At 33.0% G+C, this 17,875-nt stretch overlaps 1 protein-coding gene and 1 non-coding gene across 2 annotated transcripts; one reads left to right on the top strand and one right to left on the bottom strand.

Moving 5' to 3' along the window:
* The first annotated feature begins 3,736 nt into the window (after positions 1-3,736).
* Positions 3,737-13,459, top strand: LOC146539368 (clavesin-1-like). Its single transcript, XM_085208247.1, has 7 exons — positions 3,737-3,981; positions 5,914-6,056; positions 10,609-10,703; positions 11,117-11,261; positions 12,116-12,309; positions 12,959-13,107; positions 13,232-13,459. Exons 2-7 carry the CDS (start codon positions 5,915-5,917, stop codon positions 13,377-13,379), a joined length of 873 nt encoding a protein of 290 aa, XP_085064373.1. The 5' UTR covers positions 3,737-3,981; position 5,914; the 3' UTR covers positions 13,380-13,459.
* LOC146539369 (U5 spliceosomal RNA) lies at positions 11,559-11,674 on the bottom strand. Its single transcript, XR_014877983.1, has one exon. It is a non-coding gene; the product is annotated as a U5 spliceosomal RNA (small nuclear RNA).
* Positions 13,460-17,875: the final 4,416 nt, after the last annotated feature.

Genomic DNA, 17,875 nt, shown 5'->3' with positions numbered 1-17,875 from the left:
CCATAAACGCCCTTCCGTTAGTCACTTACCACCGAATTCTTAATGCATTGCGTGTTGAGTAGCGGAACTCAACGCCGCGCTTAACATCGTTACCAGAGCGAGAAAATTATATTATTAAATAACTCAATCTTCCGAGTACAAATACACTCGAGACGGTCGCACTCATCTACATAAATACATATATGACGTCTAACAAATTAGCACCTCTATTGTTTTATTTAAAACGATCAACTACTTTATATTCAGACCAAAGAGCATTAAATATAAACATTAAATAATAAACTAAATTTGAAAATTGATATGATGTACGAGTTTATAAAAAAATACTTTAAAATGTTGTAACGTTCACGTATTATTTTTTTATACAATATCCAAACAAGGACTTATTTTCTCATATTTTAAAGATATATTCGCATCATTTAAGTGAGAATACAAAATTAATTTTATTAATAAAAATATTATTAATAAAATTTCTATACACATTTTTAGTTTTTTTTAACCCTAAAAGGTATCATTACGAATCCTAGAAGAATGACCAAATTCCATGTACTGTAAGTATGCATAATATTCACATATTATAGCATTTATTGAAACACGAGTGCTATTCAAATTGTGTAATGCATCAGTTCGCGACGAGGCCGTAGCGACGCCTTGACTTGAACCTTTAGAGTGGACTTTATGACCATTTGGAAACTCATTTTATAGCTAAATAACGAGTTAAAAAACAAAATAAATTAGCTTCACGCCGTTTTTGCACACATCAGGGTAGGCAGAGGGAATCTAGTGTTAAGTCACTACGTTGCCTATTTTCCACCGAATTCTGGAGATATTTAGTGTTAAGTAGTGGAAGTCACCGCTGCCCTTTGCATCGACACCAGAGCGAAGAAATAAAAATATAAATTTAAATAAATATTTAATATTTAGTCTGTATGTTCATAAAATTGTTCTGTTAAATACTGTGTGACACAGACGAAACGACTTACAAAGAGAGGGTTTTTTAATTTTTTTTAGGAGAACGGGAAGCAAAGTTCCGAACGACGATTAGTATAAATATAAAATATCTTAGTTTCTTCGGTTTCCGTAGAGAAAGTACTGCGTTAAATTCTGACACTCAAAATGCTCATAAAAGTTCACGAAAAATGCTTATAAAAAATAGAAAATGTAAAAAATAGTAGAAAAAGTAATAGATTAAAAACAGGCATTTTTTATTGCGAATATTATTTAGCATATACGTATAAATTTTTCGTAAATTCTTGGTAATTCTTATTATGTATAAAAAAATCCATTTAATTTTCTTCATGGACACGTCAGAGGTTGAAAGTTCACTAACGAATTTTAACCTCGGAATCCTTAATAAATATTATGAATAAATAAATTTATGTGCATTATGTAATTACATATAATTACATACGCATATACAAATTAATAATTTATAATTAATATAGATATAGATCTAGAAACTAATTGTTTACAGTCTAGTAAATTATAGTATAGGTATATCCTAGTGTAAAAATGTAGTTGTTCTTGAACTACTCTAATTAAAGTTGTAAAAGGCCAGCTAAGTCATTTGATCAAATAAGCATTTATGCGACGACTTAAAAGGGAAGTTAACATTTTTCTGAAGCAAATTTATCCAGTTACTTAGTTTCAAGGATAACAATTATATAATACTTTAACATTTTTTTCTAATTTCGCGTTTTATACTGGATATAATGAGGTAAGCAGAGATAACCTCCTAAGTATTAGAACGGAGAAATAAAGATCATTAATTCTCCCGAATACGGTTGGAACCCGTAACCGTCGCGTTTACTGTCAGAAGCCATGGCACTATGCCACAATGGACACATGGCATCCGTACCATACCTATTTTTGATTATCAGTATCCTGTTGGCTCTGGTGTCCTTTACTGTGTCACGGGACTTAAAAATCAATGCCATAATGAAAAAACATGTTTTTGCGGAATTATCCTTGTTAGTAAACAATCTTAATTATGGTAATGAATGTCAGACATCTTTATCGTCGTAACATTAAAAGTACCTGCTTACTTATACGATAACTATGCTATTAGGACTATCTATGTATATAATTAAACATTACACTGTATAAACACTATAATTTTCCTATTATTTAGATTTGACAGAAAAAATAAGAAAATGTAATAATAAATAGTTAAAAAATAATCTATTTATAATATAATTTATTGACATAAACTGATAACATTTGACCAACGTCCTAATGAACTCTGATATGCGCTCATTTGATAAATAGTAATTACGTATTTGATATAATATTGCTAAACATGGCTAAATACTTTGATTAATTAGCTAATTTAACTGTATATATTGCTACTTGCGGCGTTGAGTTCTGCCACTCAACACGCAATGCCTCCAGAAATCGGCAGAAAGTGGGGAACGGAGTATCTTAACACTAGGTTTCCTCTGCCTACCCTGCTGTGAGCGGCTTTAAATAAAGGCTATAAAAGCTTTTCCTAATCTTTTTTGTTTTTTATTTTATTAATTGTTTTAAAGTAGTAAAGATGAAGAAAGAAATTGAATTGCGTTTGTTCAAAATTGCAATATTTTTGCTACAGGCGTATGTACACATTGGACTATTTACTGTATGACAGCTAGTAAAAATAACTAAAATGATATATTTAACTAATGAAACTTTATTAATTAATTACAAGACAATCGACGCTTGAAGCTTCGACAGGTTTTAATGCGATTTTTAAATATATAAATTAAAATGAAACTTTTAAATACTAAATCTATATTTTCTGGTCAATATTTTTTACTTTCATTAAAGAATATGTTATCAAAATTTATTTCATTTCTATTTCATTCCGTTTTTAGGGCATATTGCAAATTATACAAGCACAACTCGCGTTTTATGTAAAGTGAATCCTTCTAAACTATTTTCAAGTTACAAAATCATAATTGTTTTACTAAATATTTTGTAAATCTCTTAAGTATGATTACTGAAAGCAATGTTCCTTTAGAGTCAATCGCTATTTGTTTGAACGGTAGCAATTTTTACAATTGGCGAAATAGCAAAGTGAAAGTGAATTTCCTAATGCGTTTTTGACCAGATTGTTGTATAATACACTTAAAACTACAAAACAAACGTTTAATAATAGAAAAGGTACATTGTTATAGGTTCGAATTTATTTGGGGGAATGATCATATATTTACTGATGAAAGTATAAAATATTTTTTTTCCACGCTATAGAAAACGATTTCAACTCGGAGGAGAATCGTTCTAAAGGGTCTAAAGTACACTTGATAAACCCGCAATAAAACTTATATAGCTAAAACTAACGAGATAGTTATTTTATGTTATCATTTAAAGCAATATATTATTACTATTTCATTTTTATAATTTATTGAAACTAATTTCTAAGTATCGAAACACTCCTCATTTTGCGCATATATAGTGACTACGTATTGAAGTAACATCAATGTCTCCGTACTTTATCTTGCCAGTAGACGTAAAATTGATAATTCCGTTTTTCCCCCTTTCCTTAGGAATTTTAGGAAATCCTCTCTTATAACATCAGTCCGTAAAAACGATAGATTTTCCTATATATAGATAAATGATTACCAGCTACATATCAGTAATTACAATCCAATTAATTATATCTTTGCTATATAAGTTTGCAATAATAATTGTATATTTTTAGATATTTTTGTTCCATGTTATCTTAACGATTGACCGTCAGTGTCAGAATTATACTTGTATTGTATGTGATGTGTACGCGAGTTTAAAATATCGATTTATAGTTAAACGTTCTAAAATTACATATTATCAATAATTAAATGGTTAAAAATCGATATTTTAAATGTCTTATAGAGTAATGCAAGTGATTCAGTTCTAGATTACAGTTTAGTAGAAAGGTACTGTTTTGAAAGGGTTTGTTGGCAGGAATGAGCAGTAAGTTAAATATGTGGAACTAAACGCTAGTGCTTTGTAATGGAGAGAAAGGTACCTATTTAATATTTATTTGTGAAATTTTGGTGTGAATATATGCAAAATTATATAAAAATATACATATTTAGGTCAGCTTTTTATAAAGCTTTTTCATTCGATTTAGATTTTGTTATTATTCAGTGTATATAGTTGTTGAAATTAATTGAGTTAATTAAATGCTTATCTTTTCTTAATTATTTTTTAATACGAAATAGGTCAAACTATATATTTAATTTGAATCTTGATAAAAGTGATCAATTAGAGGAATTAATCATTTTAAATACTATACGCTGTATTAATTTAATATTGTTAAACAAATAACTCCTTGTATAGAGAACAAAAACATGTAAACAATAAGATAATAATAATAGCTAGTCTTATATGGTGACGTAGATATAGGTATATTTTTTTCTTACAATGAACAAAATATATAGAAAAACAAACAATATTTATAAAGAAATATGCTAAAACAGTAGCCAATTCTCATTTTCAACGGCTAAAAGAAAGATTAGAAGATTTTTAAAATTTAGAAGATTTTATAATCTATTTACATGGTCTCTTTTTTAAAGAATCCAGCTGGGTAACTGGGTTTTGGGCTCCAAATAATGGATTAATGAGCAAAAAGTGGAGAATAAAGTGAGTTGTCACTGGTGTATCAAAAAGTGAACACATTGAGAGCGTTTATATTTTTATTTGGTTTATCTTCTTATTCCGTATATGTTACATCTTTTTATTCTGAATTTGTTACGTTTATTTTTAAAAATATAAGTTTTAACACGGTACTATAAATATATTCGAAAATATCAACCTATTACTGTTAATAATAATAATAAAACTCTTTATTGTACACCCAAAAAAGAAATGGAAGAATACAAGTAAAAGAATATGATACAATAGGCGACCTTATCGCTTAAATAGCGATTTCTTCCAGGCAACCTTGCTAATTTTAAACAAACGTCAATATTATTCGAGTTCAGAATCAGAAAATGATTATAATATAATGACCTACATCGTTATCACAAATCATTTTATATTTAGAAATCATAACACTGATATACTTGAATAAACAGATATGGTTTCATTGACATTTTTATGAAATATTTATATTACTTTAAAAACGTTACTCATCTACGAACTATTTTAATAAAGAAGGTAAAATCCACTAACCAAATTCTAAGTTTCAAATTAAATAGCTGGTACTATCTCTTTTTCCTTCTTGTCTTTTTTCTTGAATTTCTACCAAAATTAGATAAACACGGGGAGCTAGTAATGCTTAAAACTTCTCCTTTAATCAGTTAATTAAAAGTTCATCGAAATATAACTAGCGCACGAAGATGAATCTGGGCAAAAAACTACCTTGACAATTGAAAATTTCAAAAATTAATTAAAACAAAAATAGCAACTACGACACAGTAAATTTATAAAGCTCTACAATGTCAGCAGATGGCGGCAAAACTGACATGCAATCTACTCATTTTAATTTAAAAAAAAAATAGCGCTTTGAGCTGAAAATCCAAAATTATTATTTCGTTAAAATATTTTTTTTTGTATTAAAAAAAGTATCAATACATTTTTTTTAAATGCAAAAATATATTTTTATACTGCATCGTTTATACAGATTTATTTACACTAAATTATTTTTTTATATTTTTCCAATTAAAATAAAACAGAAAAAAATCACCTGTCAGTTTCTAATGGGACGGTTGTGGGTTTGAGTACTATTCGGAAAGGATATATTTAATATTACAATTTCTTCGCTCTGATAAACAAGACAAAACGCGGTGTTGAGCTCCGCCACTCAACTAAAACAAATAAATATATCGCAAATAAGAAAAGGGAAATGGAGTGTCTTAATACTAGTTTCCCTCTGCCTTCCCTGCTATATGCGGGATAGATACAGCATGAATGAAGTATATGGAAAAACCACACATTCCAATGTAATTTCAGTATGGCATTCCAAGAAATAGCATTCAAGGCGGAGCTCGACAGGCACGTCGATCCGGAGTGCGAGTACCAGGCTCGCATACTGTGCGAGGAGGATCCGAGCAGACGACAATGCATTGTAGAAGAGCTGCGGAACATGATTTATGGTAAGGGGACTTGTATGGGGCGTGACTTAAATATACCTTTATGTTTTTTGGTTGTTAATTCGTTTTTTAGGTGTAGCTTCAAATTTATTTCTTGACTACTAACCAATTGATTTTCTAGTTATCAATTATTTTATATACCTTCATACCCATATTTTTTACGATTGGAAAACTACTTATGGAGTATGGATTGTAATTAAAATATTAAATCTGTTTAAGACATAATATTTTTAATATCACATTTTATTATAACTGTCCATGCCCCTGCACCACGACGGCCTCAAGACTCTCTATAATCTCTGTAATAATAATAAGCAACCCTAGCAACCGTCAAACAAACATGTCAGGAAAAATTTTCACTGTTGATATAAATTAATAAATAATTTAGAAAAAGTACAAAACCATAAGAAAATTGGATACAAAAATATGATCTGGATTACTAGAATTAAAACAAATATTGGTAAAAGATGGCACAAGAGTAAAAAATAGTGACGGATGCCAGGAGGACAAGTGCACTCCCAACACCACGGGCGGAGATGTTGCCCTTCGAATTCGCAACCGTCGTCGTCAGAAGACGACTATCGCACTGCGCCTTCGACTGCGGCTTCGGAGGAAGGAATGTCAGAGTCGGAAGGGCCGGCTTTAAGACCACGCCGGCGCGCCGACATCCCACCATCGGAGGGTTTGGAGCCAGGAGTGTCGAGGATGCTCAACAAGGCTCCCGCTACCGGTGGTAAAGTGCCTCGCATGAGATGGTCTCAACAGCTGAATGAGAGTGTCATGCGTGCGTACTATAGGGCAACAGAGGGGGGAACTAACCTCACTGCGTATCGTTCAAGGTTACTGTCTATGTTTCAGGAGCTTGAACCAACAGCGACCGTTACTGCACAGCGACTGTGGATGAATCCGTACTGGAAAGGCTACGCTTGAGCTTTCAGCAGGTCAATACTACCAACAACAACAGTTGCGACATCCGGTCACAGTTCCAGCACGCCAACATTGAGTCGCAAGGTAATATTGAGTTGTCTGTGAGTGCCCAGGATGCTTGAAAGATGCTATTTTGGAATATGGTTCCATTCCGGTAAATCTCAGACCAAAATTGCCTCGTTTGCCTATGCATAGACGTAACATAGCACTAGTGAGGATTCTAGATCAACATTTGCCAAGTCATTTTAACAACTGTAACGATCTTACTGATACGCATTCATTGTTGTATTGTGGTGCTGTAGCTGTATGTCGTGTTGCTGGTGTACAGTTCCCAAATAAAGGGGGTACCAAGGCTTCAAAGCATACGGTGCCGGCATGGCAGTACGACACTGAAAAGCGTATCAATCTGACTAGAATCCTCATTGGCAAGCTAATAAGTTTCAAGTCGGGTAATCGTCGACCGAGGGTCATGCGGTTTGTGGCGGAAGCATTTGCTGGAACAAATTTAAAGCCCAGTGAGTATATGGCTAACGTCACAAACCGTATTGACTTTCTGAAACAGAAACTCTATGCATTGGCAAAACGCATTAGAAGATATAGAGAACGATGGGATCGATACAATCAGAATAGTGCCTTTCAAAAGAACCAACGGAGTGTATACAGGAAATGGGAACGTTCTGGGGATAGTGTGGTTAATTGCGAGATCCCGAATCCAGATGCTAGTGCTGGTTTTTGGCGTAGTATATGGTCGGCTCCGGTTGAACACACTGAGGGTGAATGGTTTTGTGATATTGTGAAAAATTGCGAAAATATTATACCAATGCCATCAATAAAAATAAGCGAAATTGACGTGAGGTGTGCTATTCGTTATGCTAGTAATTGGAAATGTCCCGGGCTAGATGGGTTGCATAATTTCTGGCTGAAGTGGTTTCGCAGTTCACATTCCGTTTTCGCAACACAATTCCAGGATGCCCTTGACTCTGGATCGTTACCAACATTTCTGACAACAGGTGTGACATTCCTGTCATACAAATCCGGATGTACCACGGAGCCTAAAAACTATCGCCCAATAACATGCTTACCTACCATCTATAAGCTCCTTACATCTATTCTGAATAAAAAAATCACAGGACATATTGTTCGTAACAAAATTTTGGCACCGACTCAGAATGGATGTAAGGCTGGTGGCCGTGGTACAAAGGAACTTCTTCTCATTGACACAACTATAAGCCAACAGGTAAGGCGGAACAGGAAAAATCTCACTACTGCTTGGATAGACTATAAGAAGGCATATGATTCAGTGCCACATACTTGGCTCTTGAAGGTCTTGGAGTTATATAAGATTGATATTACTTTGAGATCATTTTTGGAGGCTTGTATGGGACAATGGGTCACTGTCCTTCGTCATCTAGGGGAGTGTGATATTCCTGCAACGTCTGAACCGATAAGGATAAAGAGGGGTATATTTCAGGGTGACAGTCTGAGTCCTTTATGGTTTTGCCTAGCTCTGAATCCTCTTAGCACTTTGTTAGAGGATTCAGGTTTAGGCTTTCGTCTTCGCCGGGGGGGTAAGGTCATATCTCACTTGCTGTACATGGATGATCTGAAATTATTTGCGTCAAAACGTTCTGATCTTATGCGGCTACTAAAGGTAACTCAAACCTTTAGTAGTGATATAGGAATGGAATTTGGCGTCGATAAATGTGCTAGCATGCATGTAGTGCGGGGGAGTGTGATCAGATCTGATAATATTTGCATTTCAGATTCTGTTTCCTTCAGAACTCTTGGTGAAGGTGAGACTTATAAATATCTTGGAATGTCTGAAGCATTGGGTATTGATGAGCGGAGCATAAAGCAATTGGTGAAGGAGCGTTTCTTTAGCCGCCTGAAAAAAGTGCTTGGCAGCCTTTTATCTGGTGGCAACAAGGTGCGTGCTTTCAACGGTTGGGTTATGCCGCTTTTAGCCTATACTTTTGGCATTGTAAGATGGACACAGACTGAGTTAGACTCCGTAGATCGCCAAATACGTAAATTGTTGACGACATACCGAATGCACCATCCGCGTTCGTCTGTAATGAGACTGTATATCCCGCGTAAGTGTGGAGGTCGTGGCTTTTTGAATGTCAAGAACCTCCATAACCACGAGGTATGCAGTCTTAGAGAATATTTTCTCAAGATTGACGTGGATATGCACAAGGATGTGGTAACAGTTGACAAAGGCCTTACTCCTCTTTCCTTGGGCAAAGAGAACTGGCGTCGGCCTGTAGTACTTACTACTTCTGATCGCATGGCTGTATGGAAGAGCAAGGAGCTGCATGGTAGATTCCATAGAGCCCTAGTGGGCCAGGACGTGGATACTGTTTCATCATTATCTTGGTTACAGTTCGGGGATCTTTTCGGAGAAACTGAAGGTTTTGTCTGTGCAATTATGGACGAAGTTATCAAGACACGGAACTACCAGAGACATATTATGAAAGATGGCACTATCGACATCTGCCGGGCGTGTCATCGACCTGGGGAGTCCCTCAGACATATTGTCTCTGGTTGTTCTCATCTTGCTAATGGCGAGTATTTGCATAGACACAATCAAGTAGCCAAGATAATACACCAGCAACTTGCTCTTCAATATGGCCTTGTAGAATTGGAGGTGCCTTACTACAGGTACAATCCCATGTCTGTTCTTGAAAATAGCCGTGCTTTGCTCTACTGGGATCGGTCTATTATTACTGACAGGTATATTGTTGCCAATAGACCTGATATAGTACTAGTAGACCGAGCGGCGCGCCGCGCAGTGATTGTTGACGTTACTATCCCACATGATGAAAATCTCGTGAAGGCCGAAAAAGAAAAACAATCTAAATATTTGGACCTAGCCCATGAGATTACCGCCATGTGGGATGTCAATGCGACTATCATTGTGCCGATAGTGGTTTCGGTTAACGGTTTAATAGCGAAAAGCCTCGACCAACACCTTAAGAGGCTATCGCTTAGCTGTTGGATCAAGAACCGGATACAGAAGGCAGTATTACTTGAGACGGCGCGTATTGTGCGGAGGTTCCTCTCTCTGGAGCCCTAGCCACCGATGGCTTGGACCCTTGTCCCGCCCTCGGAAGTGTGGTTTTTTATATTTTTAAATGTATCTTTTTTATAATAATTTATATTTAAAAATGTAAAATTGATTCGCTTATTTAATAAAAGTATATTCTGTATAATCTATATATATAAAATCGAAAGGTCACTTACTCATCACGAAATCTCAGAAACTACATGTGCTAGGAATCTCAAATTTTGCATAAGAGTTACTTATAGGACATAGGTGCTCGCTAAGACGGGAATTTGCAATATTCGACTCCTAAGGGGGTGAAATAGGGGTTGAAAGTTTGTATGGATTTTTTTTAAATCGCCACCGATTTTTATAAGATTTGAAATTTAAACTCTTAAAATTATTTTATTGAACACGTGTTTCATGGTTTATTAGAATTCACCCCTAAAATTGCAAATAAGCGGGCGAAGCTGCGCGCGTCCGCTAGTATATAATAAGCCCGAAAAATGGCACGAATCCTTATGAATACCAATATTTATTATTTTTACAAAGCAGAATTTTTATTTATTGGTATATTTATTTCAGAACGAGGTGAATGCCATCCACCGCGTATAGATGACGCATTCCTACTACGTTTCCTACGCGCGCGACGCTTCATACCGGCTCGAGCGCACCGCCTGGTGAGTTCTGTTATCCTGGTGCTCGGGACTCACTTGGTTAACACGTTTAATGCCCAGCTTAACTTTTGATGAATGAACCCACCTCGAGATTATATTCGTTTAAATGAATGGATGGTATCGATATTTTCAGCTTTATGTTTGATAATAAATGGATATTATAAAAAATATAGTTGAGATATTTTTATTTAATTGAGATTATTAAATAGTATCTGAATTACAATTAAAATATATATTTTACATAACATAATATATCTGTGTAAACGAAGTAAATGAATTTGGATTTACATAGTAGACATTGCATTTGCCTACCTCGGTGAACAAATATGAATGTTTTAATTAATATAAATCTTAACTTTGCAAAATTATGGATATAATACTTACATAAATATAACATTTTTTATATATATTTACAGATGGTACGATATTGCAACTTCCGGGAACAAAACCCGCACTTGTGGCGCGATGTGTACTGGTACGGACTTCAAAGGTTGGGCGATGTATTCGAAGGAGTATTATTTGATAGACCCGATGTTGGCCGACTCATTATTTGTAGATTAGGTAAGAATATTATTTGGAAATATTACGATTCAAAATTAAAAAATCAAAATCAAATCAGCTTCACGCTTCACGTATCCCACACACAGTATGGTAGCAATCCGTTCGCGTTTGGCGGAATTGCGGAACTCAACGCTGCTATTTGCCTCGGTACTAAAGCGAAAAAATGAAAATAGTAACTATTATTTTTCCTCAAGTAGAATCGAACCCACAACCAGTCGCGTTTAAGTCATACGCTTGTGTCCCTGTGCTACTACTGACAGCATAATGCATGCAGCATGTGTAGATTAATCAATTTTAACCCTACTCATAGAGTAGGGCTTCAAAAATAGAGTCAGATTCATGAGTGTTCCCCTCCACGGAAATCTTTAGTAAAAGGCGAAATATTTATACGTGTTGAAGGGAAACCAGAGTAACGGAAATTTTAAAATCTTCGACTATTTATATTCGCGACAGAACCAAATACCTTGTTTAAAAACGTCTTAGCACCATCTATGTTGGGACATGAGAACTAATACTAGTGTTTTTTTTATATATACTAAAATATAATTCTAAACAGATTACGTCAAAAATCTTATTGGAAAATAATTAAATATGAAATTATTTTATTACATTTGCAAAAGTAAAGAAGATAGCAAAGTAGGTAAAGAATGTAATATTTTTTTTAGTGGACATTTATATTTAATTTTCTGAAATAAACTACAATTTCATGTAATTTTTTTCAACTTAATTATTAAAAAAATATTCATTAATATTTGTTATCTAATAAAATGACCGAGACTCATTTTGAAAAAACCAAATTAGGTAAAATGGTAATAGGTCCAAATTACACATGGTTAAGAAATTATATTTTCTAGGGCTATGGGACCCAAATGTATTTTCCGTAGAGGAACTTTTAAGAGGTTGCCTTCTTCTTCTGGAAATTGGTATAATGCAGCCGAAACTCCAAGTTCTTGGAGGCACTGCTCTGGTCGACTGTGAGGGCATCAGTATGAAACATATGAGACAACTAACGCCATCTACCGCCATGCAGGCTATGAACGTTATGGGTGTATGTTATTTTATTTTTGCTATATTATGGTATGTTCTTTTAGTTATATATTACGTTTTTGGGATTCGTTACATAAAAGGAAAAGATAGATAGTATCCTTTATAGGATCACTTTAATTAAAAGACTAAGGGTCATCTCGGGATGAGGAAGAGGTGATAGAGTTATAAATTAATATAAAATATTTAGATATTTCTAATTCTAATTCAACGTAACCATTGTTTTTGCTGCACTTTTAAACTAATTGCATTACCAACAGTTATGAAATTTGGCTGAAATTGAGGACTACAATATAAATAAAAGTCGAATAGTGAAAATATATATATATTTTAAAAATTATCATAATATTATATTATTAGATAAATTTAACTTTAGAATCAAATTAATGAATCAATCAAATCAAGCAATAAATTTAACTTCATTATAATTTTATTCGCAGTGTAATCAAGAACCTACAATCCTGAAATTGTACGGAACCTTCGGTGGACGGGTCTGACTCGCACTTGTCGATAAATTAAATGTTTTTGAATAATTAGTCATTTTGCAAATAATTTTTCTCTTTTTCCCAAAAGATTTCACTTGGGACATAACAACTTTTAAATTAGGTATTGGATTATGTGGATCTTCCTAATATTATATCTGTTACCTTTAGTTAGCCTTCCCCCTGCACCAGCGCGGCGTGCACATCATCAACTGTTCCAGATTCTTCGAGAAGTTATTGTACGTGTTCAAGAGACTAGTCCCGGCGGAGATGTGGGATAGAGTCTACTTTCACGGCTATGACCTTCATTTATTGCATAAGTAATAAAAGTTGAGAATATTATAATTAAAAATAAATATGTATACTTAAGCTTTATAAATATGTATACTTAATACTTATTATTTAAAGACAGTCACTCGTCATAATTATACTTTTCCATTAAAGACACATAGACCCTGAATGTCTCCCAACGAGGTATGGCGGCCGCCGACAGCCAGTCTCAGTGAGGGTATGGCTGAACAAGATAAAACAGTACAAAAATAAGCAGTTTGATGAAGACATGAGGACTTTAGGTTATGTTGTTGAGGAATGATAATATTTGTTTTATTTTGTTTCGTTATCTTTATTTAATGCGGTTGTTTAAGAAAGTGATTGTGTCCAAAGATTTAATATTAATTATAGAACTAAGTAATAAAAGTAAATCAACGTTATTTAAAAAACTTGAAAGAAATTAAATGCTTCATATTTTCATTTCCACGCTCTGGTAACGAGATAAAGCGCGGCGTTAAGTTCCGCCGCTTAATACATAATGCGTCCAGAATTCAGCGGCAAATAGTGAAGGGAAGTGTCTTAATGAGAAGGAAGTATCTTAATACTAGATTCCGAGGTTGTCTCTGCCTACCCTACTACGTGATAATATGTGAGTGAAGCTAAAACAAATAATGATGCTATTTAATACTCTATATATATACCTACTAAGCTATTCAAATTAGTTACTTTAATATTGTTATATCTGTTGTAATCTAATTACTTTATAGAAAACTATATACAATTGTATAAAATATATTTTTAATATTTCTATTTTATTTTGTGATATTAAATTTTAATATATTTGAAATTTTTATAAGGCGTTTTAATAATTCAATATCAAAAAAATGCTGTACAAGATTTGACCTTCATATCTAAAGATAACTTTAAGTCATTTGTCTACTGAGAATGTTTTGTACGAATTATATGAAAATAATTGATTTGAAATCATTTCACAAATTATATTTAGTGCATATTACATTTTCCAGGTAAGCCCTGAGCTCATCTAGACATTTAGAAATTGTAAATAAGACTATACGATGAGAAAATGTAATTATGTTAAAAAAAATACAGTCGAATTGATAACCTCCTTTTCTTACAGAAGTCGGTTAAAAAAGATGGAAAACTCTCTCGATTTAACCCTAAACAGAATTTTTTGTAGAGGATTTAAAAAATATATTATTTTCAGCTTTAATTTGTACGTCAATAAATTGGGGTGGACACGACACTATACTGAAGTAAATATAACCCACTTTACTAAACCAGATTTTTTTTTTTTTTTTATTTTTTTTTTTTTATTTTATTTAATAGGAAGCCAACGTTGTATACAATAATAATTCAAACACTAAAAACAAAAACAATCTTACGCGAGTACGACATTAATTGTATACCCCACTTACAGGCTAACTTGACATGCATGAAATAAAAAAGAAAACAACAGAAAACAAACACAATACAAATCATTCTACACTAACATTACTTACACATCATATATATATATATATATAAAATATAATAATTTATATAAAGTATAATAAAAATAAAAAACTTATAAGTACTATAAAAGAAACAGAACACAAAAATTTTACAATGATTTTACCTATTAAAAAACATAACTAATAATTTCAAGTTAATCGATAATTATTTTTTAAGAGAAAACATATTTTTTTTTGTTTGCAGTTTGAAAGATGATATAGATTGTTTAAATATATCTAAACCTGCTTTTTTGAATATGCTGTTATATAATATTAGACTTCTATTTAATGGAGCTGCTTTGCCTATGTTACTCCTACAGAAACGCACTTTAAAAGTGTGCTTATTTTTATTGTGGCTTCTAGAATTGTGCCTTGGTACTGCTAAACCTATTCTGTGTAACAAATTTGGACTATTTATACCCCCATTTATAATCTTATGTAAGAAGCAAAGATCAAGTAAATCTCTACGATTAGATAAAGAAAGGGCATTATAAAATCTTAAGTGATCGGAATAGCTTTTAGTTTGTTTCAGCAAGTTATCTTTGTAAGCCAATTGACGTAAAAATCTCTTCTGTACTCTTTCTAATCTGTTTTCATGTGATTTGTAATGAGGATTCCATGCAATAGAACAATATTCCAGCTTACTACGTATTATAGAGTTAAATAATGTTATTTTGGCACTAGATCTTTTAAATTCTTTTGAGGCTCGCAAAATGAAACCTAGCAGTTTTATTGCCTTTTTTATTATGTCGTCTATGTGTGGAATAAAACTTAACTTATTGTCTAATATGATCCCGAGATCGCGAATTTGGTTGACTCTTCCTAAAATATTTCCATTTATAGAATAGTTAAAGTTAATATTTTTAACTTTACGGCTAAATGTTAAAATGTAACATTTGAGATGATTCATTTTTAAGTTATTATTACCACATCACAATGAAAGTCTATCCAAATCTTGTTGTAATTTAATCGAGTCGGCTATGTTATTAATTTTGCTGTATATTTTAAGATCGTCAGCATATAATTGAAATCTACTATGCCTAAAACAGTCGTGTATATCGTTTATAAAAAACCCAAACAATGTGGAGCCAAGAATGGAACCTTGAGGGACACCAGAGGTCGCAATAAACGTTTGCGACAGATATCCCCCTAAGACTACATTCATTTTACGATTCAACAAGTAAGACTTAAGCCATTTAATTAGATTGCCATTGATACCATACACACTAAGTTTATTTAATAAAATACTATGATCGACGACGTCGAATGCTTTGGCGAAGTCTGTATAAACGCAATCTACCTGTTCAGAATTATCCAACGCCATAGCTAAATCATCAACAACTATTGCCAAGTTCGACAGAGTGGATCGTTTTGTGATAAAACCATGTTGATTTTCTATAATTGCTGATTTCATGTGCCACGTGAGCACTGGACAAATTAATGACTCGAATATTTTAGAAAAAACTGACAATATGGAAATTGGTCTATAATTTGAAATATCTTTTCTATCACCGGCCTTAAAGACGGGGACAACTTTTGCAACTTTCCATGAACACGGGAATTCACCTATACATAAAGATTTATTAAATAATAAGAATAGAGGCTTAGCTAGATAGACAGCACACTGTTTAACAAAAAAGGGAGGAATATTGTCCGGTCCGGCGCCTTTATTTGTATCAATACATTTTAATTTATCGACAATATCCTTCTCTTGGATGTTTATTTTTGACAACTCTGAAGTGCAATTTAACAATGTAGCTTTATATGGATGAAGTGTTGTTAAATTTTGTGAAGTATACACACTTGAGAAGTGCGTTGCAAATTGATTGCAAATATCAGATCCATTGGTTGACGAAACGCCGTTCAAAGTCATCAAAGCAGGGAAGTTGCATTTGTTAGAACGCTTCATCTTAATTTAAGAGTAGAAGAATTTTGGATTAATTTTAATATTATTTTCAACGTTAGTAATGTAATTTTTATATTCTAAGTTAATAAGAATTTCACACCTCTCTCTCAATATTTTGAATTCAATTTCGTCCAACGGATTACCGTATTTTTTAAACTGTATCCTATATTTATTTTTCTCCACAAGCCGTCTTTTTAATTTTTTTGAGTACCATGCTGGATAAGGTGAATTTTGCTTAACTACTTTTTTCTTAATGCATTTATCTATAATTTTTCGTATTTGTATGTAAAAGATATCAGTCATTTCAATTTCAATCAATTCAATCAATTCAATTTCAATCAATTCAAAATTCAATCAATGTCAATTTTATTATATGTAAAGCATTATACAGCAAGTTCACTTATAGAGTTTAGCTTATCTTATCAGAGCAAGTTGCATCTCAGTGAAGACGCTGCAACCGGTTCCTTTATAATGGATTGCGCATGCGCATTGCATAATCACTTTGACTATTATCGAAATCAGGTTACTTTTCAATTATGTTACATAAATTAGATTATATAAGAAAACTAGCTATATACCCTTTAAGTATAATAGATTTGAAGGAAAAACATTATACAAATATTCAATTCATTTTAAGTTTTTTTTTATAATAAGAATAACAATATAAAAATTATTTTTATAGTTTCAGTCTGTATTTCGCATATAGCAGGGAGGGTAGAGGGTACCATAATTCTGTTAAAACAAGATGTCCAATTTTCAATACATTATTTGCTGAGTTGGGGACTCAACGCCGCGTTGTGTCTTGTGTGTCGAGCTCACAAGCCTCACATTTATAGTGGAACCTCGTGTCGCTGCACTAAGAACTAAGAAGGCCCCATCATTATACATTTAGAACTAATTAATTTAAATATAAATTTATTTCGGCAAGTCACACGCAGCTACTCGAAGCGAGACGAGAGATCATACAAATGATAAGAATATAATTTTTAGAATATAAATATTATTAATATATTAAAAAAAAATGTAACCTTGGCGAATTTATATATTTAATAATTTTATGTCTTCCCCATGATGTTGAGGCAAAGCGCGGCGTTAAATACCGCCACTGAAACCGCTGCTTGAGATATCAGCGGAAAGTAGGACACGGTAGTGTGTTAATAGAAACGGAGTGACTAAACACTAGATTCCTAAATTCCCTCTGCCGGCTCTGCTGTGTACCAACGCTAAAATATATTATTAAAACAAGTCAGTCACTGTTATTATATTTGTATTATTACTAAAAGTGCTCGTAAATATAATTATAATGCTAAATGCCAAAGGCATTTATTTATTTATATATTATTGAAAGTAACTTAAAAGCAGTAGGTATATTTTTAGCTCATTCGCAGCTAAATTAAGAAA

Source organism: Heliconius melpomene, chromosome 4, assembly GCF_056956725.1.
Source record: "Heliconius melpomene rosina isolate 202511_hmr_F chromosome 4, ASM5695672v1, whole genome shotgun sequence".
Lineage (NCBI taxonomy): Eukaryota > Metazoa > Arthropoda > Insecta > Lepidoptera > Nymphalidae > Heliconius > Heliconius melpomene.
Note: the sequence above shows the minus strand (reverse complement) of the source record. Positions and strands in the feature narration are given on the sequence as shown.